Raw genomic sequence first — 27,325 nt, forward strand, 5'->3', positions numbered from 1 at the left:
TTAGTTCTGAATTTTTCAAAAAAAAAAATTCTAAAATCGGTGCATAATTGCGTTCTAAATGTCATTTTGAACCTCGTTTTCCGATTTCACCCCACTGTGCTACGGAGCAGCGGCGCATGTGGTGCAGCGATAAGCTCCGGAACCTATATTAAACTCGGAAACTCGAGCGCTGTCAAAAACTAAAATCATTACTGCTGATAATCTATTCAATATTTTGATCTGAAAATTTCCAAAAAGCTGTGTTATACCTTTCTCCGAATTTATGTCGTGCGAATTTTTTGCCTTCACAAAATTGCTCGATAAACGAAACAAAAAAATTCTGACTAGTGTATTAGTCGAAGTAAACCCTAAAATGCAATTCAGGCAGCAGATAGTCATATTGAATGACGGCGTGGAGTTTCTTACTTTAATTTGGAAATCTCAAACTTTTTTTAAGTAAAAAAGAAAAGACGCAGAATAACATATAACATTCAGAAATAGCGTTTAAAATTTTTAAATAAACATTTTCTTGAAAGTCTTCATGGAAATTTGTTTTCGCAAAAGAAAGTTGTATGTGCCTTCATTGCATACGGGCCCTTAATCGGACTATATTTTGAAAATAAAAATGATGAGTTATAAGGGTGTGATTAGATGTATTATATAATTCAATTATATACCTTCTCCCTATCATAAATTTGGTCAAAACCACATTTGAGTATTTTCGTCACATTCTTGCCTTCTTTACTCTCGTCAATAATTTGATTGCACTTAAATTGGTACAAGTCGTCTGTTGGGAAGTAAAAGGTATTATTCGTGATTTCACGAATTGAGGTTTTGAAAAATGCATCATTTTTCAACTTTCTGTGTGATCTAACGTCTTCTGTTTCGTCGATTACCTGAAGATGTTCAAAACATTCTTGTAGAGAAAGAAAATTGTTTAAAATTATTGAAATTATGATAATGACATTTAATTGAAATTTAACTACTTTTAATATGAAGTATAGCTGTATTATAATCGATACACAATTAAAAATGAAGGTTACAAACCTTACCTTCTTCAATTTTGTTTCTGGAGTCGTATAATTAAAAACGATGACTGATTCTTTTTCTGTTATCTCTATTGTGTAGGCTCTTTCTTCCAACAATGATTCAACATCAGTGTCCATGGGTGCGTAACATAATAAACTGTAATACATTTTTTTAATTTTAATTTTAATTGTACACTTCATTATTTTCTGTAATCAAGCATAAATTTTTTTTTAAATGTATCGAAGGTTCCAATTAATTTTTCTTGTGACAATTTTTTAACTTTCAATACCCCTCCCCCCCCCCCTCCAATTCAATTTGACACAGAAGCTGACCCTGTCTCTTGTTTTTAAATATGAAGTATGAATAGAATTTTATATAACCATCAAACGATCAATGAATAATTATTTAAAACATATTAATATTATTAATGAATTATGTAATTATTGATAATGTTTATAATTTAAATTAAATTCTTTTAAATATTTTGTATTTAAAAACATTTATATAATTAGATTATTCATTCAGTTCAAAATATTTATAGTTCAACATTTATCTCGTTTGTTTATGAATTCTACATTTGTTTACAAACTTTAGTAATTTGATTAAAATTCAATTATTTTGTAAAAAATTCATCTTTTTCATTAAACATTTATCTGATTTGTTGAAAATAGAACTACTTTTGTATTTAATTTGTTTGATTTTCAGTTCAAAATTTATTCTTTTTAGTCGAAAAATCAAGTACTAGGTTTTAAGTTCGTGTATTTCGTTTGTAATTCATATTCTTTGTAGCAAATTAATTTTCTTAGTTAAAAAATCACATTTTGGTTGAAAAATCAACTCCTTGCTTGAATGTTGAACTCTTTCCTCAAAATTTCTTTTTTCTAAGATTCATAGTTTTAGTTGAAAATTCATCTCTTTCTTAGAAAATGTAGCTTTATTTTACTGAAAAATTAGTGTTTTTTTTTGTTGGTTGAGAGTTAATTTTTTTGACTGAAATTGTAAGATTACATTCTTAGTTGAATTTGATATTTTGTTATAAAAAATGTCTATTAGTTATAAATTCTACTATTTGGTTCAAAATGTGAATATTTTGTTAAAAATGCACCTATTATGTTAAAAAGTCAGCTTGTTTTGTCAAAAATGCAACTTCCTAGTTAAAAGTTCAAATATTTTGTTAAAAATAATTTTTTTATGATTCATCTCTTCAATTAAAAATTGAACTATTTTCTTGAAAATTCGTTTCATTTTTGGTGGAAAATTGATCTTTTTCAGTAAAAAATTCATGTGCATAGTTAAAAAGTAAACTTTTTGATTGAAAGTTTAACTACGAGAATTTGTTATTTTTTTTGTTTAAGAGTTAATTTTCTTTACTGAAAATGTAACAGTTTTCGATATAAGATTAAAATACTTTTTGGTCGATATATTAACTATTACGTGATTCGCTAAGAACTCATTTTTTAAAACTAACTACTTGGTTTTTATCAAATTACGTGTTTAAAATGTGAAGTGATTTATAAAAAATGTATTTTTTTGTGGTTGAAAATTCATCGTTTTAGTTAAAATTTTCACTTTTTGTCTAAAATTTATAATTTTGGGTTGAAAATTCAATATGTTAGTAGAAATTAAATTACATGGTTGCAAATTCATATTTTTTGTTAAAAATTAAACTTCTTGTTTGAGAATTTAACAGTTAATTTAAAAAGCCATTCTATTTTTGGTAAAAAAATTTACGTATATCAGTTGAAAATTCATCTATTTGGTAAAGAATGCATGTGTTTTGTTAAAAATTCGGCTACCAGGGTAGAACATTATTCTTGTTTACTGAATATTCATCAATTTGGTTAGGAATTCATTTTTTTTTAAATCGTCTTTTTCGTTGGAAAAATTCTCAAAATTCTGTATAAAATGAACCCAGGATGAAGTCTATTTTTCGAGTAGATTATTATAACAGTTATAACAGCGTATGATTGTAAATTTAAAAAAATTTCTTATTACAGTGCGAGAACTTAAACTATTTTTCCACAGTATCACAAGAGCGTTATGACCGTAAATCTAAAAAAAAATATTATGACAGAGCAAGAACTTGAAGTTGTTTTATACTAATAAGATGTTTCGATACTGTGGAAAAATAGCTTTAAAATGAGCCTAGGTAAATTAAAAAATATTAATTATTACGGAAGTTTTTACTAATTTAAGAAAACATTGCAATTTAAACCATTTTTGCAGTATCTACTCGAATTATAGACAAATAGGCTTCATCCTGGGTTTACTTTATACAGAATTTTGAGAGCATTTAAACCTTTAAGGAGCCAAAATTTTAACTTTTACATAATTAAAATTAAGAGAATTTAATCAATCGTCAAAAAAGAGGTGAACCCAAACTTTTGACCGGTAGTGTAATTCTTTATGGTTGAAAAATAAATATTTTTATTGATTTGAAAAATTATTACTTTCGTTAAAAACGCAAATTCATATATTTTGTTGATAATTTATCTTTTATATGGAAAATTAAAATTCTGGTTAAAAAGTAAATTACTTGTTTTTTTTTTATTACTTGGTTTAAAGTTGAACAAATTTGTCAAATTCAACCATTTTACAGAAAATTCGTTTTTATGGGTTGAAAGTTCAACAATTTAGTTGAAACTTATACTATTTTATTGAAGATAAACTTTTTTGTTGAAAATTAATATTTTTTAATTAAGTTAAACTACTTTAATGCAAAATTTAACCGTTTGGTCACCAATTAATTTTGTTGTCGCAAATGTATATTTTTGTCATGAAAATTCAGCTGTTTTATAGAAATTTGTGTTTCTGGCTTCAAAACTTAACAATCTGATTAAAAATCAACTTTTTTGTCTGGTCAGAAACTCGTTTTTTTGTGGTTAAAAATTAATTCTTTTTATATGAAAATGTTGATATTCCACTTTTGGTAGGAAATTTTTCCTTTATGAGTTAAGATTGCAACTATTTGATTAAAAATTCACCTTTGTTGATTGAAAACTAAATTTTTTGTTAATAGTTCTTCTTATTCGGTTTAAAAATCAAATATTTTCTTTTAAAAATCGACCTTAAAGCACCATGACTTAATTTTTTTTATTTATCTGTCTGCGTTGATAGTCTGCACCTCATAGTTAATTTTTTGTTTGGTTTAAAATCAGCATTTTAACTGTTAAATTTTTAGTTAAAAAACTGTATTTTTTAGTTCAAAATTCAATTATTTGGTTCAAAATTGATGTATTTTGTTGAAAATTTGTCTTTTGTTAGGATATTCATTTTTTTCGTCTAAAATTCATCTTTGTAGGTTAGAAATTATGTTATTTGGTAAAAATTTAAACTATTTTTTTAAATTTTTTATTATCATTATTTTTTTTTAATCCAGCTATTTTGATTAGATCATCTTTCTTCGTCAAAAATTAAAATTATTAGATGAAAATTCGTCATGTTTGGTTTAAAAATTCATCTTTTATGATAGACAAGTCATAATTTATTGCTTACAAATTCATATCTCTTGGCTGCAAATTAACTTCTTTTTCCCAAATTTAACTGTCTTTTGAAAAATTCGTCTTTTAAAAAAAGTCTTCTAAAAATTTTACTGAAAATTTATCTACATATTTATATTTATTTATCTAAACGAAATTAGGATTTTTATTTTTTGATCAGGAAGTGTCAATTGTTAAAAAAAAACTCGCCCTCATGCATGACACTTTGCGCTGCTACCCCCCCCCCCCCCCCCCCCCCCCCCCCAGCCCTTAGATTATCATGTAATATATAGATGGTTACTAAAATTATATGTTTTCATGTTATATGAAAAAAAAGAGATTTTAGAATTCATTAGCATTTTTTTCTTTCTAAAAACTATAATATTTAAATAAACATCTCACCCACAACTTTCTATCCTCATGTTTACTTCAGATTTAAGATTCGGCTCGCAAGGATATTTTGGGCTCATTTCGTAAATCAAATTTTCATTACTTCCTGGACAACTCACATCGAGAATTACCCTATCTGGATATTCTAGATTGACTCTACCCACAGGAACAGTGAGCAATAATAGTGCTGCCAATCCCCCAAGGGATGTTAGAAATGCTAATGATACCTGGAAAAGGTAAAAATATTATATACAAAAATATATTGTATGAGTATTTTTCAATTAGGACTAAAAATAACGAAATAATCGTCATAAAAATAATAATATTTTTAAATAATGAAACATATAAAATTCAAGTCAAAATTAACTAGGAATTATGATTAAATATTTAATACTAAAATACTAAATCAAAGGATTCAGAGAAATAGAACTCTTCTGAGTTTAAAGTATTAAAAATTAAAATGAAATAATTTTTAATTCATTAATTTATCAAAAAATGTCATTACAATTTCCTCGAACTTAGGGTTCTTTTGTCTTGTCTGAAAAAATATCAGATTTTTTTATTTGAGTATCTTTAGATTTAAAGTATGGCAATATTATGATTTCTTCTTAAAATTTAGCTTTCAGAAGCGATCTGGCATTCAACAACCGAGCCAGGATTTTAAATGGTTTCATAGTACAGCGAAACTCTTCTATAGCGCCGATTTTGGGGCTGACGGTGGGTGGGAACTAACTCATTATAGCCTGCTCGGCTTTTGTTTGTTCACGCCTGAGTGACAACCGCAGACCCCGCGCATCCCGCGTAGCTCCTGTTACACCTACCTGCGGCGCGGCGTCAATTCTCGGAATGGCTATAGAAGGAAGGACTATTGAAGGGTTTCACTGTACCTAAAAGGTTTCAAGGTTTTTTTTTTAATTGGTTTTAAGGTACTTTCGAGAATGTTAAAGTTTTCAAAGAATTTTTATAGTATTTCAAGTGATTTCAAACGAATTTCAATAAATGTAAAAAATTTCTATACATTTTATAAAATTTCTATAAACTGCAAAGAATTTCACAAGTTTTGAAAGATTTTAAAGAATTTCGAAGATTTAACGATAAATTCGCAATTTTTTTATAATAAAGACTTTTAAGAAGTTCCTTAGATTTAGAAAATATGGAAGATTCGAAGGAATTTTTTTAAGATATACACATTTTTAAAATTTTTTAAATATTTTTGGATATTTTGAACGATTTCAAGGATATTTTAAAACACACCAAAGATTTTTATAATATTTTAATCAATTTCAAATAATTGAATCACAAGACATAAAGGATTTCAAATACTTCAAAAGATTCCAAGGAATTTTCAATAGATGTCAAAAGTTTGAAGTAAATTCGAATTATTTAAAGGTTGTGAGGCATTTTTTAAAATTGCATGGAATTATCAACAGTTAAAAAAAAAAGGTAAAAGTACATATTTCAAAACATTTTAAAGAATTTTAAACATTTTGAGATATTTGAAAATATTCCAAAGAATTTTCAAGATTATAGAATCTTTTCATTTAAAAATATTTTGGGGTATTTTAAAGGATTCTAAGGCATTTTATTGATGTTAATGGATGTAAAACATTTAATGGGGGTTTGAGGAATTTTAAATGATTTTACAGAACCTATAAGGTTTGAAGATATTTTAAAGGATTCCAAGGACTTTTTAATAGATTTCAAGAATTTGAAGGAAAACCAAAGGATTTAAAGGTTCTTATGGTATTTTAAAAGATTCCAGATTCAAGCGATTTTATAAAATTTTAAAGGATTCTAAAGTTTTAGGGCATTTTAAAAGATTCAAATGAATTGTCAAGAAATTAAAATAATTTCAAGGAATTTCCAAAAATGTTAATAGTCTTAAGGGATTGAAAAACATTTTATGTGGTTTTAGGAAATTTTTGAAGATCTTAAAGTATTTTATAGGAACCATAGGGCTTAACGATATAATAAAACAACCCAAGATACATTTTTAAAGGACATACAATATTTTAGGATACTTTAAAGGATTCCAAGGAATCGTCAAGATATTAAAAAAATACCAAGGATTATAATGATGGTAAAGAATTTTAAAATATTTCATGCGGTTTTAAGAAATTATTAAAGATTTTGAAAGATTTTATAGGTCCTATAGGATTTAGAGATATTTTAAAGGATCCTGAGGGATTTTATGATATTTTAATCAATTTCAAAGAATTAATTCTCAAGTTCAGACTAATTTCACAGAGTTTAAGAGATTCCAAGGACTTTTTAATAGATTTCAAGAATTTGAAGAGAAATCAAAGGATTACATTTTGTTTAGGGTATTTGAAAAGATTCCAAAGATTTTTGAAGGGCTTAAGAAAAATTCAAGTGATTTTATCAAATTTTAAATGATTCTAAAGACATTTCCAAGGATGTAAATGATATGAAGGGATTTAGAATCATTTTATGCTGTTTTAAGAAATACTTGAAGATTTTAAAGTATTTTATAGGACCTATAAGGTCTAACGATACTTTAAATGATCTTAACGAATTTTCAAAAGTTTTAAAAAATTTCATGGGATTTCATAAATTTTAAAATGATTTTTAGTATTGTAGGGTACGTAAGGAGATTCTAAAGAATTTTCAAGAGATTACAAAAAATTTGAAGGATTTCTAAGGATTATAATGATTTTAAGGGATTTAAAAACATTTCATGTAGTTTTAGGGAATTTTTGAAGATGTTTTAAAGTACTTCAAGGGATTTTATAAGATTTCTAGGAATTTTAAAGAGTTTTGAAAACTTCCAAGGGATTAAAAAAAATTTTTTTCAATTAATATTTGATAATATTTTAAAACTTTCCAAGGAATTAAAATTTTTTAAAATAATTTTAAGGAATTTCCATCAATTTCAATCAAAGTCAGCAGATTTCTGAACATTTCATAAGATTTAAGAAATATATCGAATCTAAATTTGTTGAGTTAAACAACCTTAGTTTTAAGGCCTCAAAAACTAAAATATTTTAGCATTTTGCATTAAAAACTGTAATATCATATCATGTACTAGCAAATGATATTAAAAGTAATCTAATAGATTTTTACATTAAAAAATGACAATTTTGTACAAAGTTTCAAATATTTTAAATCTTAAAAGTTTCAAAAATGCTTGCAAAATTAATGAATGCAAATTTTAAGATTGACAAATTAAACAATTCCAAGCATCGTTTCAAATCGAAACATTCATGAATTATAATTGTGAAACAAAGTTATTAAAAATGTATTATTTTCAAATTGCGTGTCACGTTTTTTTAAAATTCATAATTTTAATTTAATCCATGTGCGAATTCAGGTTGGCACCTATAGCAGGTGCCTTGGCCCAAAGTCGGACCTACTTTGGTCCGCCGTAGATCGGCAGCCAAAGTTGGGCCACCTTTTATATTTATAAGGTACTTATGTCGGCCCAACCTAAACAGCCAACGTTGGCAGACAACGTAGGACCGACTGTTGGCCTAACTTTGGCACAAACATGGACCAACCATCAGGGCAACTATGGGAAATCTTTCGTTAACGAGTAAAGCTAACTACTGGCCCATCTGTGGGCCAAAGTTGACCCAGAGATCGAAATAAAGGGATTTAGAAAGTTCTGGAGAAATTAGGCCGACTATTGGCCCAACAATGTCCCAAACATGGACCAACCATCGGGGCAACTATGGGACATCTTTCGTTAACGAGTAACACCGACTACCGGCCCAAGTCAAGGTCGGCTCGGAGATCGGCATAAAGGGAATTAAACATTCTTTTTAATAAAAGGGAAAAAGTTTATAAATCAATATAAAAAATTTTCAAGTTATTTTAAAGAAGTTTAAAATATGTGAGAAGAATTAAAAAAAGCAAAAGAATCTTCAAGAGATTTTAGAGACTTTAAAATACTTTCTATGAGTCCAAGAGATTTTTAATGATTTTAAGGGATTTTGTGCTATTTCAATGGATTTAGTATGGTTTAAAAAGTGAGTAAAGAAATTTAAAATCTTAGGAAGCATTTTAAATGATTTTAAAAAATCAAAAGAGTTTAATGATTTTCATGTAATTAAAATTTTTTAAAGTATTTAAACAGACTTACAGGAATTTCAAGAGATTTAATTGGAGTTATTTGATTTTGAAAATTTTTAAATTTATAAACAAATTTTAAAAGATTTTAAAATATTTAAAAGAGTTCCAGATATTTTTAATGAATTTAAGAGATTTTAACTCATTTTGAAGATTTTTTGAGGAATTTCGGTAGAATTTAAATGAGTTAAGATTTTAAAGTAATTTTAAAATATAAATAATGTTCTTGAATTCTTTAAACTCTCTTAAGTATCTTGAAATCTTCGGAAATTTGTATAAATCCTTTGAATATATATTTATTTTTTTAAATCTTTTATAATGTCTTAAAATATTTTTGAATTTAGTTGAAATCTTGTTTAATCTCATAAAATATTCAATAATAATTTGTAATATTTCTAAAATCTGAAATCTTATTACACATATTAAGGAGAAAAAAACGAGAAAAAAATCCGCCTCCGCCCGGATTTTAACTGGGAGCGCCACTATACATGAGTGGATCAGAATATAAATTTAAACATGTTATTTTTTTTACCAGAGTATCAATTAATCTTGTTATATTGAATATTCAGTTGTGTTAATTACTGGTCTGTTATTATTTGAGAAACAAGAAAAAATCTGTCTTAGTCCGGATTTGAACCGGGAACGCCACTATACATAAGTGGATCAGAATATAAATTTAAACATGTTATTTTTTTACCAGAGTATCAATTAATCTTGTTATATTGAATATTAAATAGTGTTAATTACTGGTCGATTATTATTTGAGAAACAAGGAAAAATCTGGTTCAGCCCGGATTTGAACCGGAAACGCCACTATAAATGATTGAATCAGAATATAAATTGAAACATGTTTTTTTTACCAGGGTATCAATTAATTTTGTTATATTGAATATTAAATAGTATTAATTACTGGTCTTTTATTATTGAAGAAACAAGCAAAAATCTGCCTTAGTCCGGATTTGAACCGGGAACGCCACTATACATTTGAGGATCAGAATATAAATTTAAACATGTTATTTTTTGACTAGGCTATCAATTAATCTTTTTATATTGAATATTAAGTAGTGTTAATTACTGGACTGCTATTATTAGAGAAACGAGAAAAAATCTGCCTCAGCCCGGATTTGAACCGGGAACGCCACAACACATGAGTGGATCAGAATATTAATTTGAAGATGTTATTTTTTGACCAGAGTATCAATTAATCTTGTTATATTGAATATTGAATGGTGTAAATTACTGGTCTGTTATTATTTGAGAAACAAGAAAAAATCTGCCTCAGCCCGGGTTTGAACCGGGAACGCCACTATACATGTGTGAATCGCTGACTAACTACGCCACCGAGGTTGTGATCTTATATTGTTTCTGTTATACAATAAAATAATATTAACAAAATAACATCATTATTTAAATGTATATTCTGATTCGGTGAAAATTCTTTACACTAAAGTATTCTTTAAAAAAAGTTTTGCAAGATAAAGAGATTCAAAGCTGCGTCACCATGTAATGTAGGAGAAACAAGCAATGATCTGCCAAAGCCTCGGTAGTGTAATTGACTAACGCGCCACTCATGTATAGTGGCGTCCCCGGTTCAAATCCTTGCTGAAGCAGATTTTTTTTGCGTTTCTCTAATAATAATGGACCAATAATCGACATCATCTAATATTTAACATAAAAAATTGGTTATTAATAATTTTAAGAAAACCAAGAGAATAATATTTAAGACACTCACTCGGAAATTTCCTATTCGATCCGCAACTATTCCTGCTAACGGTGGCATAATGATAACTGCAAGAGGGGTAACTGCACTCATTAAAGCAGTTTCTTGAACATTGATTCCGAGTTCCCTCATATGAATTGTCAGATATGGATACAGCACGAACAACGCTGAAAAATAAAAATAAATAGTTTCAATTATTGAAGGCAATTTACTATAACTATACTAACTTCACGCAATTCAGTTTTTCAGGTGAATATCTAAACCAAAACATAATTTGAAACTAACTGAAGCAGAGCTTAAAATATTTTTTTGCTTGCTACCCCCCCCCCCCCCGAGCTACTCCATTTTTAAACAAAAATAGAAAAGTTGCATTTTCAGTTAAAAAAATTTATTTTCAATTAATAAAAAAATATTTTTTAAATAAAATAGTCCAATTTTCAACTAAATAAATTTATTTTTTAACCAAAACGATGAATTTTGAACAACAAATAAAAGGAATTTTATATCCAAATAGTTGAATTTGCAACATGAAAGATTAATTTTCTACTAAAAAAGGCTAATTTTTAACAAAAAACATTCATTTTCAACTAAAGTAGATAAATTTTAAACGAAAAATAGAATAGTTCAATTTTTATTTTAAAAAAATGCTCAGGCGATAAAACAAGAATTTATACATAGAAATTAATTTTCAAACAAAACATGACACTTCTGTCAAAAATATAAATTTTTCATAAAATTTGGAATACACTTAAATTTTCAGATAAAGAAGTGAATTTTTAGCTTAAATAATGTACATTCGACCGACAGCATAAATTTTTTTTTATTAAATTTACAACCGTCGAAATTAATGTTCTACCAAAAAAGATACATTTATTCAACAAAATGCATGAATTTCCAACTGAAATGCATAAATCTTCTTCAACCAAAACAGATTAATTTTTTAACAGATAGTTCCTTAGAAATATGTTTTAGTCAAAAAGGAAACAAAATGTCAACTAAAATTTGTAATTTTCTACAAAAGAGTTAAATTTGGGACCGAAAAGTATAACTTTTTAATAAAATGGTTGAATTTTCACAAAAATGATCAAATTTTGAAACAAAAAGTTGCGTTTTTAATTTAAAAAATATAACATATCTACCCAAAAAGATACATTTTCAACAAAAGTGTTAAGTTTGTCTTCAAAAAATATTTTGCGGTCAAGAGTAAAAAAATGCAACCAAATTGTTGAATTTTTAACAAAAAACTTTATTTTTAAACAAATATGTGAATTTTCAACCCGAAAACACTAATTTATAAAAGATAATTTCAATTCTCAAGAAAAACAAAAAATATAATACTAAACTATTCAACCAAAAATAAGTAGCTCAAAAAAAAGATAGTTGGATTTTCTTGTTAGGCTCTATTAATCCAGTTCTCATTTGAATGGAAAACCCAAAAAAGCGCAAAAGATTCGAAAAGGGAAAACAAGGAAACACCATAAAGCTTGCGATAAATAAATGCAATTTTTTTCATAATTTATAGACTATAGACAATAGTTTAAATAACAATTCAACGTAATTCGTACTACTTTAAAAATAAAGGATAAGAAAACTGAACAAACTTTTCTACATGAATGTCTGAATGGCTAAACGTGAATGTTAATTAAATTTTTGTAACGTTTAACCGGCCACTTACGAACTACTATTAATTGCATTTATGAGATAAATGTTCAAATTAATAAAAAGAAAGATAAGAATAAAGAATATGAGCCTAATGAAACTATTAACACATTAAATCATTAAGTTTCCCTTATATATTCAAATGTTAATTTCTTAATTATTTTATCGAATAAAATGTTCTAAATTTTCGAAAAATACTTACTCGATGCTTTAACGAAAAATGCAATTTTTATCGGCAGCAGTTCCTTCTGGCGGAAATCTTTGGTAATTCGCCTGAAGAAACTCTTCAACAACGACATCAGATTCATCTTCATCTTGTCCAGCCTTTGAAAACGATACAAAATTCTGAATACAAATAAAAGGTCCTTTTAACTCTTCATGCCTGCGAAATTCTAAAATCATAAAAAAGGGTCTATTAGATTCGAAAATTCAATTTTTTGGGTTTCGTAGCCCCAGGCAGAAGCCCTTATAGTTTCGGTCGGGTGTCCGTCCGTCTGTGGTAGTTTTTCCAAGGAGGAAAAGTTAGGGGAATTGAGTGGAAATGAGAGCAGGGAAAGTAGGGAAAATGATCGGAAATCGGACGAAAGGAGTGAGGGTAATGAGATAAAAAAGGGGAGGGGTAGGCATTATTATTGCCGGAATTGTGACTGAATAGGATCAACAAGTTTAATTTGAAATCAGATGCTATTTTAGAGTGAGAAATAATTTGATCTTTGGACCGCACGGCAGTGTTATGGTCGTGCGGTTGCCAAAGGTGGTGCAATAGGCATGCGGTTGACGAAGGGTTGTAATGGTCGCACGGTAGCCGATGGTGCTGTGATTGCCATGCGGTAGCTTAGTAGTGGTCGTGTGGTAACCGACGGGATGTGGTGATCGTGCAATGGCCGCTTGTAGTGATGTGGCCTAATGTTGTTACGTCGACTGTTTACATTGTATTTGAGTTCACCACAGAATTACATGTTAGTATGGAATAAGAGATCTAAGAAGACCCAAGTGTTCCAAAAATGAAAGAGTGTTTTTGCTCGCTGAATATCTTACCACATGTAAATTCAGTGAATAAAGGAGAAATGATGAAAAATAAGGGTAGGGGAAGTAGGCAAAGTGGGAGAAGAACGGGAAATAAGGGTGTGAGTATTAGGGGAAATAAGGGAAAGGAAAATAGGAGAAGTCAGGCTAAATGACGTATAGAAAAGTAGAAGAAGAACGTGAAGAGGAAGTAGACGAAGTGAGGAAAATGAAGTATGGGGAAGTAAATGCAGTAAGTGAATGAGAAGTAGGTAAAGCGAGGAGATACGAGGGGAGGTAAAGTAGAAGTTAAGAGAAATGGGAGAGGGGAAGGGAAGTGAGGGCGGGGGAAGGGAAGTAGGGAAGGGGAGTGTCATCTAAGGAAGCGAGGAGAAGGAGGACTAGCGAAGGAAGAATTTGTGGATGGGATAGGCGATGGGCGAAGTCATCGAAGGGGAGGTATGGGAGGGGGAGACTTGATCGACTTAATTCAAGTCTTAAGCTACGAAACCCTTTCTTGTAGGTACGTGTAATTTTTATTATGAAATTTCAGTGTTTGTTGGCACTCACCCAAGTAAAAATATTTTACTTAGAATTAAATTCTTCGTTCCAGGTTTCTTTGAAGAATAATAACCAGTTTAGGATTCACCTGAAATTAAAAAGAAGCTTCATTTATTATTAAACAATACATTTTTATTTCAATAAGTATATTATATTCTCTCCTTTGGTGTAAACGATATGTTCGACTACAAATGCATAATATCCGACGTTTTTCGTGACATAAGCATGATTTTTGCTTATATCGATGACTTTGCGAAATTTAATTTCTATTTAAATATGAATGTAGAAAACTTTGAAAATTTTGTATGATTACGGAAATTTTGAAAATTCATCTTAAATTTACGAATTACATACAAAAAAATGTAAAATATGTATCAAATCTGAACTTAAAACAAGACAAATAAGTGAATGAAAATAATTACGTGGAGATTAGCATTGATTCGTCACTTGATTCACAATAAATCTGAACAGGTTACGAAGAAAAAGAGTTTTAATTGAATAAATTAAAGTTAATAAATAATTGAAAAACAATTTATCATTATCAAAAATAATTCAAAAATGTATTTTGAATAAAAAAAAAACAAGTAGTTTTTAACGAGCTGAATTTAACTGAAAAGATTTATTCTATACAAAATAGTTGAATTCTTAACAAAAATGACGGATTTTCATAAAACATGATTAATGTTCTATCCAAATAGACAAATTTAAAAAAAAGCAATAATTTCATTCATTTTTTAAATAAAAAAAATTGGTTAACCAAAAACAACAAAAATTTTCAACACAGTAGTTTATTTTTTACAAACAGTTTAATATTTAATCAAAAAGTTACATTTTTCATTGACGCAGTTTAATTTTTAACACAAAATTTGAATTTTCAAGGCAAAAAGACGAGTTTTCTATAAAACTGCAAAGTTTTCAATGAAAAAGTTAATTTAGGATCAAATAGCTAAATTTTTTTCAACTAAAATTATGAATCTTTAGGCAAAGAAAACGAATTGTCAATAAAGTAGTTTAACTTTAAACCAACTTTAAAACTAAAACTTTAAAACTAACTAACTTTAAACCTCAGCGAAAAATGTGATGGTTAATATTTTAAGAAAAAAAGACCAATAAAAAAAAGTTGAATATTAAAAAAAAACAGAATAATTTTCAATAAAAAATTGAGACGTTAAACTTTTAGTTTAAAAAAGTAATTTTCAACAAAAACAAAATTAATCTACAAATAATTCATGAATCTTCAACCAGTTGAATATAACTAAATAGGTGAGACTAATTTCTTAAAAAGTAGTCGAATCCTTAACCAAAATGATGAATTTTTAACCAAATTTTCCCACCAAAAATGGAATAGCTAAATTTTCGAATTAAAAAACTTATTTTTAACTAAAATTTTTTAATATTCTTACCCAAGTATGCACTTGAGTTCTTAACAAAAAATTTGCATTTGTATGAAAGACAGGCTATTTGCGACAAAAAAGTTGAATTACTAATTATTATTATGAATATGCAACTAAAGAAAATAAATCTTTTGCAAGAAACTTCAACTTTACTTCAAGCATTGTATTTTTTAACCGACAAAATTATTTCGCGGCAAAAAATGTGAGAGTTAATATCTTAGCAACAAAATATTGTGATTTTTAATCAAAACCAATTGAATTTAAACAAAAAAGACCAACTTTTAACAAAATAGTTGAATCGTCAACCAGAATAGATTAATTTTGTACCAAAAAAATTCCATTTTCAACCAAGAAGTGATTTTCTACCAAAAAGGCGAACTTTAAAAAAAATACATAAATTTTCAACCACTAGCGATGACTTTTTTACAAAAAATAGAATTCATTTTCAGGGAAGAAAATTAATTTTCGAATAAAAAATAATTGTCTAGGAAACACATGAATTTGCAACTAAAATGATGAATTAAAAAAAAATTAAGATGAAAGTTCAACATTCATCGAAGGATTTGAATTTACAACAAAAATTTTTATTTTATAACCAAGAATAATTTTTTTACAAAAATAATAGATTATTAAAAGATACATGAGTTTTCAACAAAGTAAATGAATTTTCAACAAAATAGTTAAATTTTTAAATAAAGAGATGAGTTTAAAAGAAAACAATTTTTAAAAACAGTGAATCTCCTAAATCATTCTTCTGCCTAAGTTAATCTTGAAATTATATCAATGTTCTAAAATGAAAATAAAATGTCTAAATAATTTAATTTAAAATATTCTCACACTGGTATCAAATAAATTTAACTTATTATCTATTGCTCGATTGAAAATAATACAAAATAAAATACAATTAAATACAATGTTTTTAACAAACATTTGGTAAAAATTTTCGCATTTAAAAAATTTCCTGTAGATCAGAAAAATACTAATATGTGAAACAAATTGATTTATAATAGGAATAATTAAACAATCCTGAATAGGCTAATTTTATTTAAATGCAAATACTCGCATTCAATGTTGAGTGAGAGGCCATGACCCTGACAGAGAGCGGCGTGCCAATACAAATGATACAACTTTTATATAACGGTGCTTCGTCCGTTGCACATTAAATCAATGGTGTCATGAATTGCATAGAAAAGAATTTTGGCACCTATCTAATCCTTCCTCATGGCATTTCATTAACCCAAAATTTTTCATGAATAATTGATAAAAATTTTATTCAAAAGCTAAGAATATTTATACAGATAAAAACCGATGTTTAAATGTAAATTTTCACAGCTCAAGTGGGGGAGGGGGGGGGGGGGTCGAGAGGTTTGTTTACGGTAAGGGGGGGTCCTTCATTCATGAATGTAATTTTTGGAAATTCATAAACGAAAAAAAGAACTCGCAGTTATTGTACAAAAATTTAATATGAAATAAATTTACACGCCAAAGAAACCAGAATAGTAAAAAACGAACCTAGCCAAAAAAAATGTGTATAAAGTCAGGGACTTCAAAAAAATCTTGCAAAAGTCAGGGAATTTTTACAAATTAAAATAAATAACTTGTATTTTTATAACACTTGTATTCATATTTCTTTTTTTCCTGAATATTATATTTTTAGTGATAAATTTTATTATTTTTTTGAAAGTTCAACAATTTTGTTGAGAAATCATCCTTGTTGGTTGTAAATTCTACTGTTTTGTTGAAAACTCATCTTTTTTGGGATGAAGACACAACTTTTATACAGAAAATTTACTTTTTGAAATCATTCATCTTTGGTGATAAAAAGGTCAACCGGAACTGTTTTGAATGAAAATTCAACTGTTTTTTTTTTAATTTGTTTTTTTATTAAAAAATGTATCTACGTAGTAGAAATCTCATCTTTCTCATATAAAAACGCAAGGGTTTCCTTGTCAATTCAACAATTTTGTTTTAAAATCATCCTTTTTATTGAGAATTCAACTATTTCGTAGAAAATTCACTTATCTAAAATTCATATTTATGTATTTAAAAGTCAACTGATATCTTTTGTACATGAAAATACAGCCATTTTTTATTGTTGAAAATTTGTACTTTTTAAAAAAAAGAATACATCTGCTTTAGTAAAAATGGCACCCTTCTTGGATCAAAATAGAACTATTTGATTGAAAACTGAACAGTTTTATTAAAAAATCGCACCTTTTCTTTCAAAATTCAACTATTTTGCTTAAAATTCAACTATTTTGTAGAACATTTACTTTTTGTGCAAAAATCATATTGTGGTGTTGAAAAGTCAACTGATTTTTTTTGTTTGGAATTCAAGTATTTTTGAAAATTTGTTTTCTTAATTTAAAAGTTTATCTACTTCAGTCGAAATTCCATCTTTCTTGGATAAAAATGCAACTGTTTCGTTGCCAATTCAACAATTTTGTTTTAAAATCATCCTTTTCGGTTAAAAACTCAATATTTTGTAGAAAATTTATTGGTTGTCTAAAATGCATATTTTGGTTTTGAAAAGTCAACTGATGTTTTTTGTATATGGAAATACATCTATTTTTTTGTTGTTGAAAATTTGTCCGTTTTTAAAAAAGAATTAATCTTCTTTAGTAAAAATGTAACCCTTTTCGGATAAAAATGGAACTGCTTGCTTGAAAATTTAACTGTTTTGTTGAAAATTCAACTGCATCTTTCTTGGATAAAATGACAACTGTTAGCTTAAAAATTCAACAATTTTTTTAAAAGTCATCCTTTTTGTTTGGCAATTCAACTTTTTGTTCAAAATTCAACTATTTCATAGGAAATGTTTAATTTTGTTTTGTTTAATTTTCCTATTTATTAAATAAATTGACGCGTTTTAGCAGAAATTTCATCTTTCTTGGATAAAATACAAATATTTGGTTAAAAATTCGACAATTTTGTTAAAAAATCATCCATTTTCGTGGAAAATTCACCTGTCTTTTATTAAATACAACATTTCGTATAAAATTTACTTGTCGATTAAAACTCATATCTTTGTGTTAAAAAAATAAACCAAAATTTTTTCTGTAGACATTTTTGTACAGAAATTTCGTTATTTTAATGCATTTAAAAAATATTGTATTTTTTGTTGAGAACAATTTTTTCTTGACTTGTGACAGTACGTGACTTGTTTACTGCACATAAATATCGGTTTTGCTATAAGGAAGACTGTCGACGAAAAACAATTTTAAACGTGAAGTTCTCATAGCATTGTTTTGTGTGTTTTGTACAAGTGGATGTGTACAAATGGGTGTGTTCAATAGTTCCTTTTTTTAAAATTGAAAATGTAAAATCTTGAATCAAAAAATTTCATTCTTCACTGTGTTTCTAAGCAGGTAATCGTTGCGTTATTTGTATTGTTGTCTGTAAAAAACATCGTAAAATATTATGCATTATTCAGATTTGAGCAAATATTAGTAGTGTAAAATAAAAAATTCTTTAAATTTGAAAGTTTTAAACTGGAGACTTTCTGTATTTTTCTGCACTTTTGTATATCCATTGGGGTGCTCAATACAAATTTAGATCTGGAAAACAGTTTTCTTGATTATCGACTTGAAAAAAGAAGTGAAAATTTTAGAAAAAAAATTCTTTTGCCCTAAGAAAAAACTTATTTTTGTAGAAGTATTTATTTTTAATAATTTAAGAAATTAATTTATATAACTTAATATTTGTCAATTTTTAATTAAACTTGAATGCTTATATATAAACGAAAAACAGATAAAGGATATGAAATATCGATCAGATGATACATTCAGTCAAGTTGAGATTATTTTTAATATCTTTAATTCAAAATCTTATTCAAAATAAAAAACAAAAACGGGGTGAATAAACTGAGAACAAATGATCTGCAATCTGCATTTAAAACTCTATCAATTTTGGGTCACTTAAACTTAAATTTTTAGTTTAAATGTACAAACATTTTGTCAAATGTGTTCCTCAATCCTTAAAATTAAAGTACGCTTAATTTCCAAGGGCACCTTGGCCAGAGAATTTTGCATTTCTGAATGTTTATTTAATATAAGTTTACTTAAATTATGATAATTCGAGATTTATCGCACAATAATTATTTACTCTTCAACATCGTTTGGCATATAAGGAAAATTATCTTCAATTACAACAAGGGTACTCCCATAATGCGAATATTTTGATTATTATGTGTTTCAATTATTATAAAAAAATTAAAATAACAAATCACCAAATATTATCATTTTTGTATAAAAACATTTTTCCTTCGGTAAAAATATTTTTAATTCTGGCAAAAGTAATTGTTAGTCACAATTTCTGTAAAACATGAACAATTATAATTGTTATAATCATTTTTGAGCAGAAATGTAAAATTTGTGGCTTTTTCAATTCCGAATTTCCCTTCAACATCTGAATTAATGCAGATATTCTTAAAAATAAGATAGGTTTAATTATAAGATACAACAATTTTTAATCTTGTAAACAAATTAAATAAATAAATTCAAATATTTAGCACTTTGGCCTGGATAAGTATTTAACAATAAGTAATTTCTATAAGAAAGTTTTGTATTGACATATTTAAATCAAAGGTTTTTTTTTAAATTTGGATATCTCTCAATCATTTGAGTTCCTGCAGATATTCTTGAAAATAATGTATATGTAATTCTATTAATTAACTTTATAAGCAATTGTATTTTCCGCTAATAAGAATTTTTTCAACAATGCTTTCAAAACTTTTTAAATAGATAAAAGTTTTGTAATATTTAAAATGAAATAATAACAATTAGTAATAAAAAGGGTTTATTGTCAATTTTGTATCGAAACAGTGACTGCAAATCTTCCTAACAAAAACTTAAAGCAGTTGTAGTGCAAAAAAAATTATTTTCCAGGCCAAAGTGCCAAAGATTTTAATTTATCTATTTACCTTATTTGTTCACAAGATTAACACTTGTTGTATTTTAACAAATATAATGAAACCTATGTTATTTTAAACAAAAGCCACATCAATGAAGAGGATAAAGAGAAATTTGAAATTGAAAAAGCAACGAATTTCAAATTTATCCGCAAAAATTGCTTATAAAAATTAAAAATTGCTACTGTTTTATATGAATTGTGACTAACAATCTCTCTTACAATAATTTAAAAATCGACAAACAAGAAAATTGATTACCAGATCTAAATTAGCCTAGCGTAACTCTACACAATTTTTTGTTATTGAATACAAATGTATGGGAGTATTTTTTTACGAAAAAGAATCATTTTTGGGGGATAGCGTTCGAGAAATTAAAAAAATCCAAACTTGTATTGGGCACCTCATTAGGTATACAAAAGAGCAGAAAAATGCAAAGAGTCTCAAGTTTAATACTTACAAATTTAAAGAATTTTTTATTTTGCACTACTAATATTTTCTCAAATCTAAATAATGCATCATATTTTTTATGTTTTTACAGACAAAAATTAAGCAAAGATTACCTGCTTAAAAATGCATTAAAGAATAAATATGATTGATTCAGGATTTTACATTTTTAATTAACAAGAGGAACTATTGAACACACCTATTTGTACACATCGACCTGTAAAACAAAAACACGGAACAATGTTATGAAAATTAAATTTTTTAAATTGTTTTTCGTCAACAGTCTTCTTTGTCGCAAAACCGATATTTATGAGCAGTAAAAAAGTCACGTACTGTCACAAAGAGATTATATAAAATGGTCATGTGATAAATTGCACCTATGGATAATAAACTGTCATTTTTGTTCACTTCAGGGCGGCGTTTCCTGCTCGTAGAATCCTGCTTAAAAACGACATTCAGTTCATTTTATCATGTTTCATCTAATGAGTTTTCGTATATCTAAAGCCTGAAATTAAATCCTTGCAATGTTGCGATTTTAATAATCCTATAATTTCAATATTATGAAATTTTTATTTTTAACTGCCCCATATATAAAGTTTTTTGTATCAAACAATCTAATAATTAAGCAAATTCATCGAAAACTACGTCTTGATGAATTTGTGTATAAATTCGATTGAATTTGAGTAAATATTTTTAATTTTTAATTATTTAAATATTTTTATTAAATATTTTGGACAAACGCCGTTAACTGCAAAATTTGGCGAGTCGTGATTTGGAATAGAGCCGTAACTGCCCATTACGGGGTTTTCTGAATTTCAACGTCACAATCAACACCGTTAACTGCATTTTAGATAATTAATTACCATTTAAAATTTTTTGTTGCAAAAATGAAAAGTTTATATGCTACTTAGTCAAAAACCACAAAAAAAACTGCAGAAAATGAATTAGAATCCGCGATATACGCGAATAAAGCTTCGATCAGTTTTCATCGATTCTGTCGGCTTCGTTCATTTTGCAATTAAAGGATTATTGAAAAATATGAGAAATACAAAATTAAGCTATATACACCGAACCCTCGGTTTAATTCCAGTGTCGGGAGTTGCCTGCTAATGGCGGTGACACATGATTTACAACCTTCCCTTGACCCAGCGAGGTGTGAAACTACAGGGGTCAGCAGTTCTAAGAAGGCCTAAACTGCGGGGCTGTAAACCGAGGGTCTGGTGTATTTTAATTTAAAGTATTATAAAATATAATTAATACAATAAATTAAAAAAAATTAAAATAGCTACATCGGCTTTCATGCAAATTTTTATTTAATTTAAAGTTTAGTTTTATTCGGCTTCAAATTATCTGTAATTAAATTTTCTTAAGAAACAACATGGAATTCTTAATGATGTCTTTGATTTTGAAAACTGGTCCATTTTGAAGAATTTTATAGTTTAGAATGAAAACATTTGAAGCAGTAATTTAGGATCCTTACATTTTTAATGTGTATAATTTAGAACAATAGATTTTTAACTGTTTTTTATTTAAATCATTCAGTTTTGAAGACTTACAATTGAAAACTTTTCAATTAAAAAAAATTTACTAAAAAAATTCTGTTTTAGGGGGTCCCAATCAAACTTTATAAGTGAAAAATGTACTTTTACGAGCATCCGGCGATATGAGTATGGATTTTTGTCGGTTTTTAATATAAAATGTTTCTAATACTTGAAATAATAATTTATATTGATAATCAAATGTTTAAATAAGATATTTAAATAATTTATTACTTTTTTCAGCAATTTTCTCTTAAAATAGAGTTAGAAAGTCGCGGTTTTTCCGGATTTTTAACATTATTTTTAACTTTTAAATTAAAGCGTGGCAAAAATCAATTAAAGATCACAAAAATAGTTGTCGAAAGAAACTATTATTGTTTATAACTATCTTCTCATATAGCAATGCCAGATATTTGCGTTTTTTCTCAATAATTTCACTTTTTGTCAACTTTTTGCTTAAAACGAAGGTATAGTTAATAAAATTCAACAAATCTAATTATTTAAACTAATTATTATTGTTTATGCCTATCTTCTTCTATAGCAATGCTAGATAATTGCGTTTTTCTTATATTTTTCACTTTCTCTCTACTTTTTACTTATTGAGCAAGTTAAAAAACATAATTGTTAAAAAAATTCATTTTTGCTTGTAACTATATTCTCTCCGAATAATGCTAGACAGTTGAGGGGTTTTTAATGAAAATTTCAGCTTTTCTTTGACTTTTTAGTTAATCAGAAAGAATAAATGTTGATACTGATATTAATTTTTTTAATGCTCTCAGTAAATACTCCAAGAAAACTTTACAAGTAATATGATCCATAAAAAAATTTTAAACATATTTCATGTATCTGTTTTATTTCAGAAAAATATATGCACAAAAAAGAAAGATATTATTCGAAAAAAGCAATGTAGGTTTTTTTTAGGAAAAACCGTAGTTTTCTTGAAATTATCTAAGATAAGATAACTGCAAACAATAATAAATTATTTAAACAATTATGCACATTAATTGCATTAATTTGTACCTCAATATGTAAAATTGGGGAAAAGATAAAAATTACAGAAAAACCGCAAATTTTGAGCACTTATCAAAGCGAATATAGTTATAAACATTATTAAATAATTGAAATTTGTTTGAACAATTAGGTTTGCTAATTTGAAGTTTTTATCATCTTGCTCTAAATGAAAAAACTCTTCTAAATTAAAGAGATTTCGAATATTTATGATCAAAATTAAAGACTTTCGACATTTTAAGTTGTCAAAATTCACAACTCTTCAATTTTTAAGAGTTACAATAAAAAATTCTTGAATTAAATAGTTCAGTTTTCGAGGTTTACAATTAAAATTTATGCAATTTTCGCGATGTGCAATTCAAAATTCTTCAATTTTGAATATTTTCAATTAGAGAATCTTCGATGCTTATATGTACCTATAATTGAACATTTTAAAATTTTAATGATTTTAAAAAATAAAAAATAAACTTTTCAAATCTACATTAAAAAGAGCTTTACAAACAGAAAAAAAGAAATTTTGTTGTGGCAACTTTAGGTACATATTAACAAAAGTGCATAATTGGTCATTGTTTTGGAATATTACAATTTGTCGAAAAAATTTCTTTCTTACTTTCTTTTGCATTTTAAGTTTCGTCGACTTTTTTCTGTACAAATCTTACTTGTCTTAAATATTCAAGTTTGAAATCCTCATAAAGTCCAAAAAAGGGCATTGAACCTGAAAATTTTTCAAAGAATGCTTGAAAATATTCTTTGCCTCGAAAGAAAAACTCTCTCTTTGAACCCTCCTAATCAAAGATTAATAACTGATTATTAATGTAAACAATCTGAGAGAATTGAAAGCATCTCTCAATATTTAGAAAACATGATGATAGGCATTTACAAACTGATGGATCATGGAATGTACTTTGCCTTCCTCATTAGAAATTTTTATTTATCTCCAAGCATGTCATATCTGGATCTTCAGTAAGTAATTATAAATTAATCTAAAAAGAAGGGATGTTCTACAAAGCAGTTCAACTTTCGGCAAAATTAGTTGATTTTTTGATCCAAAAATAAGAATTTTTAAAAAGGTACGTAAATTATTCACCAAAAGAATTACTTTTATACAAAATTGTTGATTTATGTAAATGTTGATTTATAATTTTTAACTAAATAATTGAATCTTTATCAAAGAACATAAATTTACACCCAAGAAGATTAATATTCCACCGAGAAAACCGAATTTTCACAAAATTTAAGAATGTTCCACCAAGTAGTTAAATCTTCAGTGAAATATTTGAATTTACAAATAAAAAAGATAAATTATTAACCGAGAATGGAACATTTACATTTTTAAATTAAAAAATTAATCCTGTACCAACAAAAAATAAATTTTTAATAAAATACTTAGACTTTCAACAAAAAACGATTAATTCTCCAGAAAATATTTTTTGTATGATTAAAGACTAATTTTCTATAAATTACATGCGTTTTCATCAAAATAGTTGAATTTTAAACTAAAGAGTATAAATTTTTCAGCTAAGTGGTTGAATTTTCAAATAAAAATGATAAATTTTCGACCAAAAACAAACGACAAAAATTACTTTCACCCAAAATTGTTAAATATTCTAAAGCGTTTATACAACGCAGATTAATTTTCTGCCAAGAAAGACGAGTTTTGAACAGAACTCATCAATTTTTAACCAAAAATGGATTAGTTACATTTTCAATTCAAAAAATTAATTTTACATTAACGAAAAACGATTTAAGAAAAATTAAATTAAATTCTTAATTAAAAAAAGCTGATTTTCAACCAAACAGTTGAATTTTCTACCACATTTTTTCGCCAATTTTTTACCCAAAAATACGAATTTTCAAAAAAATAGGTGAACTTTCGAGTGTTGAATATTTTGCAATTTTGATTATTTTTTAAACTAATAGCTGATTTTATAATTTATGAATATCAATTGCTAACAAAAAATGGTATAGCCACGTTTCCAACTGAAAAAATAATTTTCTTCCAAAAAAAAACGTTATTTTCAACGAAATAGTTTAATTTTTAACCAAAATAAATTAATTAAAAACCAAATTGTTGCAAATATAACCAAAAAAAATCGAATTTATGCTGAAAGCGATGAATTTTAGATAAAAAAATATTTGTCTTTCAAAAGAAAAAAAAATAATTAAAGCGTAATACTGTAAAATCTCTTTTGGTTGAAATTTGATCTTTTCTGGGCCAAAATGTAACTATTTCATAAAAAAATAATCAGTTATAGTTTTCGATTCAATGATTTTTTTAAAAACTTATCTTTTCTTGCTAAATTCTAATATTTTTTATATAAAATTCGAATCTTTTTTAATTGAAATAGCACCTATTGCAGTTTCGCTTGAAAAATTTTGTTAAGAATTCAACTATATATGGTTAAAAGTTGAAACTTATTTGTTAAAAATGCTGTTTTTTGGTTGAATATTCGTCATTTTAGTTCAAAATTAATCCCTTTGGTTATAAATATAATTATTTTGTTGAAAATTTCTCTTTCTGGTAGAAAACTAATCTTCTTGGTTAAAAATTCATCTTGGTAGAAAATTTGTCTGTTTTAAATTAAAATTTAATTATTTGATTGAAAGCAATTTTTTTCTTAAAAACTTGATTTGACATATCTGAAAGCTTGAAAAATATTTTTGAATAATTTTAAATATTGTATGAACTTTAAATTGTTATAACCTTGTAACCTTTAAAGCAAATAGACAAATAAACTTACAAATGAATGGATATTAAAAAATTTTTTCTCCTCAAAACAGTACATAAACAAATATAGAATGTCGAAATTTAAAGTCTTAAAATTACTAAAAAAACAATAAGAAGAAATATTCAGTTTCCAAGCCTCTCTTTCAAAACCAAAAGGCAATCAACTGAAATTGCAGATATTTTGTAATAAACAATACTGCATACCGTTAGGGACTTTTCATAGTGCAGCCTCTAGAATGCACTCTACAATAGAGGGATTAAATTAACATACTGCTATTATAACTGATTCTATCCTATTATCCTTCATTTCATTAAGCAACGACTATTCACTGGACTAATAATTCTCTCATTGGCAATTTTTTCTTAGATCTCAACCAGTCCTAACTGTTTCAATTTTTTTCTTTAATTCTTCAAAACCTTTTCGAAATGTTTATGCTAAAACAAATAATTACTCATTATTTTAGTTCTGACCGAAACTAATTTAGAATTTTGAAACAATCTTCTATTCTTTCAATATTTAATTGAACGTAAAAAAACACACGCGAATATTTGTTGTCTCACGTAATTTTCAAATTAAAATATAAAATTATTATTTATAAACAATTTTTAATATATCGCACAATCTATTATCGAAAATACATATACAACATTTTAATATACATATACAACATTTTAATTAATTTATGAAAATTATTATATTAACTTCAGAATGAATAGCAATTTCCGACGAAATGTTCGGCGAGAAGCTCTAGCTAACATACAATTGTACAACATTTTTAATTTTCTTTAAAATCTAATGATTTTTTACAAAAACTTCCGACTCAATGTTTAGAACGCCAGTATGACGAAAGATTGTTAAAATGTGAATCTACTTTGAAAGCTGATCTTTGTTATTAAAAATACCAAATTCCGTTTAGAAATGCGAACACAATCCAAAATTGTTCAAGCTCGTAAATTTTATCACTTCAAACAAAAACCGTTGTATAATTTTTATTTACATAAAAGTTTTGTTTAAGTACTAATAATTTCCGTCAAAAACACTATCATAACATTACAGAAAACTGTTGATAATTGTAAATCCTTTTCGAAACATAATAATTTTTGTTTAGAAAAACCAATTTATTAACAAAATTCTAAAACAATCTGAAACTGTTGAAAAATTATAAATCTTGTTCAAAATATAATTATTTTGGCTTTAACATACCCATTATTTCCATTACGCATTACCTCTTTAGTACGATGGCAAAAAAATAAAAATTAGTCAAAGTAGGCGCCTTGCATCTAAAACAAGGGTTTGTACAGTCTGTCAAGTTAAAGCGTGGGTGGCTTTACTCGCAGTCGGTAAGGTGTATCGACATGATTTTGGTGTCAAAATATTAAGAAGAGCTCCCTC

At 26.7% G+C, this 27,325-nt stretch overlaps 1 protein-coding gene across 2 annotated transcripts in view; it reads right to left on the reverse strand.

Moving 5' to 3' along the window:
- LOC117168332 overlaps positions 1 to 27,325 on the reverse strand; it is an 89,888-nt gene that overhangs the window by 27,892 nt on the left and 34,671 nt on the right. For both annotated transcript variants that reach the window (XM_033353909.1, XM_033353910.1), the window contains 6 exons: positions 13,921 to 13,999; positions 12,548 to 12,737; positions 10,699 to 10,853; positions 4,890 to 5,104; positions 1,032 to 1,164; positions 657 to 875 (listed from right to left, as the gene is read on the reverse strand). In XM_033353909.1, coding sequence (XP_033209800.1) covers positions 657 to 875; positions 1,032 to 1,164; positions 4,890 to 5,104; positions 10,699 to 10,853; positions 12,548 to 12,659 — 834 coding nt within the window. In that variant the 5' untranslated portion in view covers positions 12,660 to 12,737; positions 13,921 to 13,999. The remainder of the gene's footprint in view (positions 1 to 656; positions 876 to 1,031; positions 1,165 to 4,889; positions 5,105 to 10,698; positions 10,854 to 12,547; positions 12,738 to 13,920; positions 14,000 to 27,325) is intronic.

The sequence above is a fragment of the Belonocnema kinseyi genome, chromosome 2 (genome assembly GCF_010883055.1).
Source record: "Belonocnema kinseyi isolate 2016_QV_RU_SX_M_011 chromosome 2, B_treatae_v1, whole genome shotgun sequence".
NCBI classification, from domain to species: Eukaryota; Metazoa; Arthropoda; class Insecta; order Hymenoptera; family Cynipidae; genus Belonocnema; species Belonocnema kinseyi.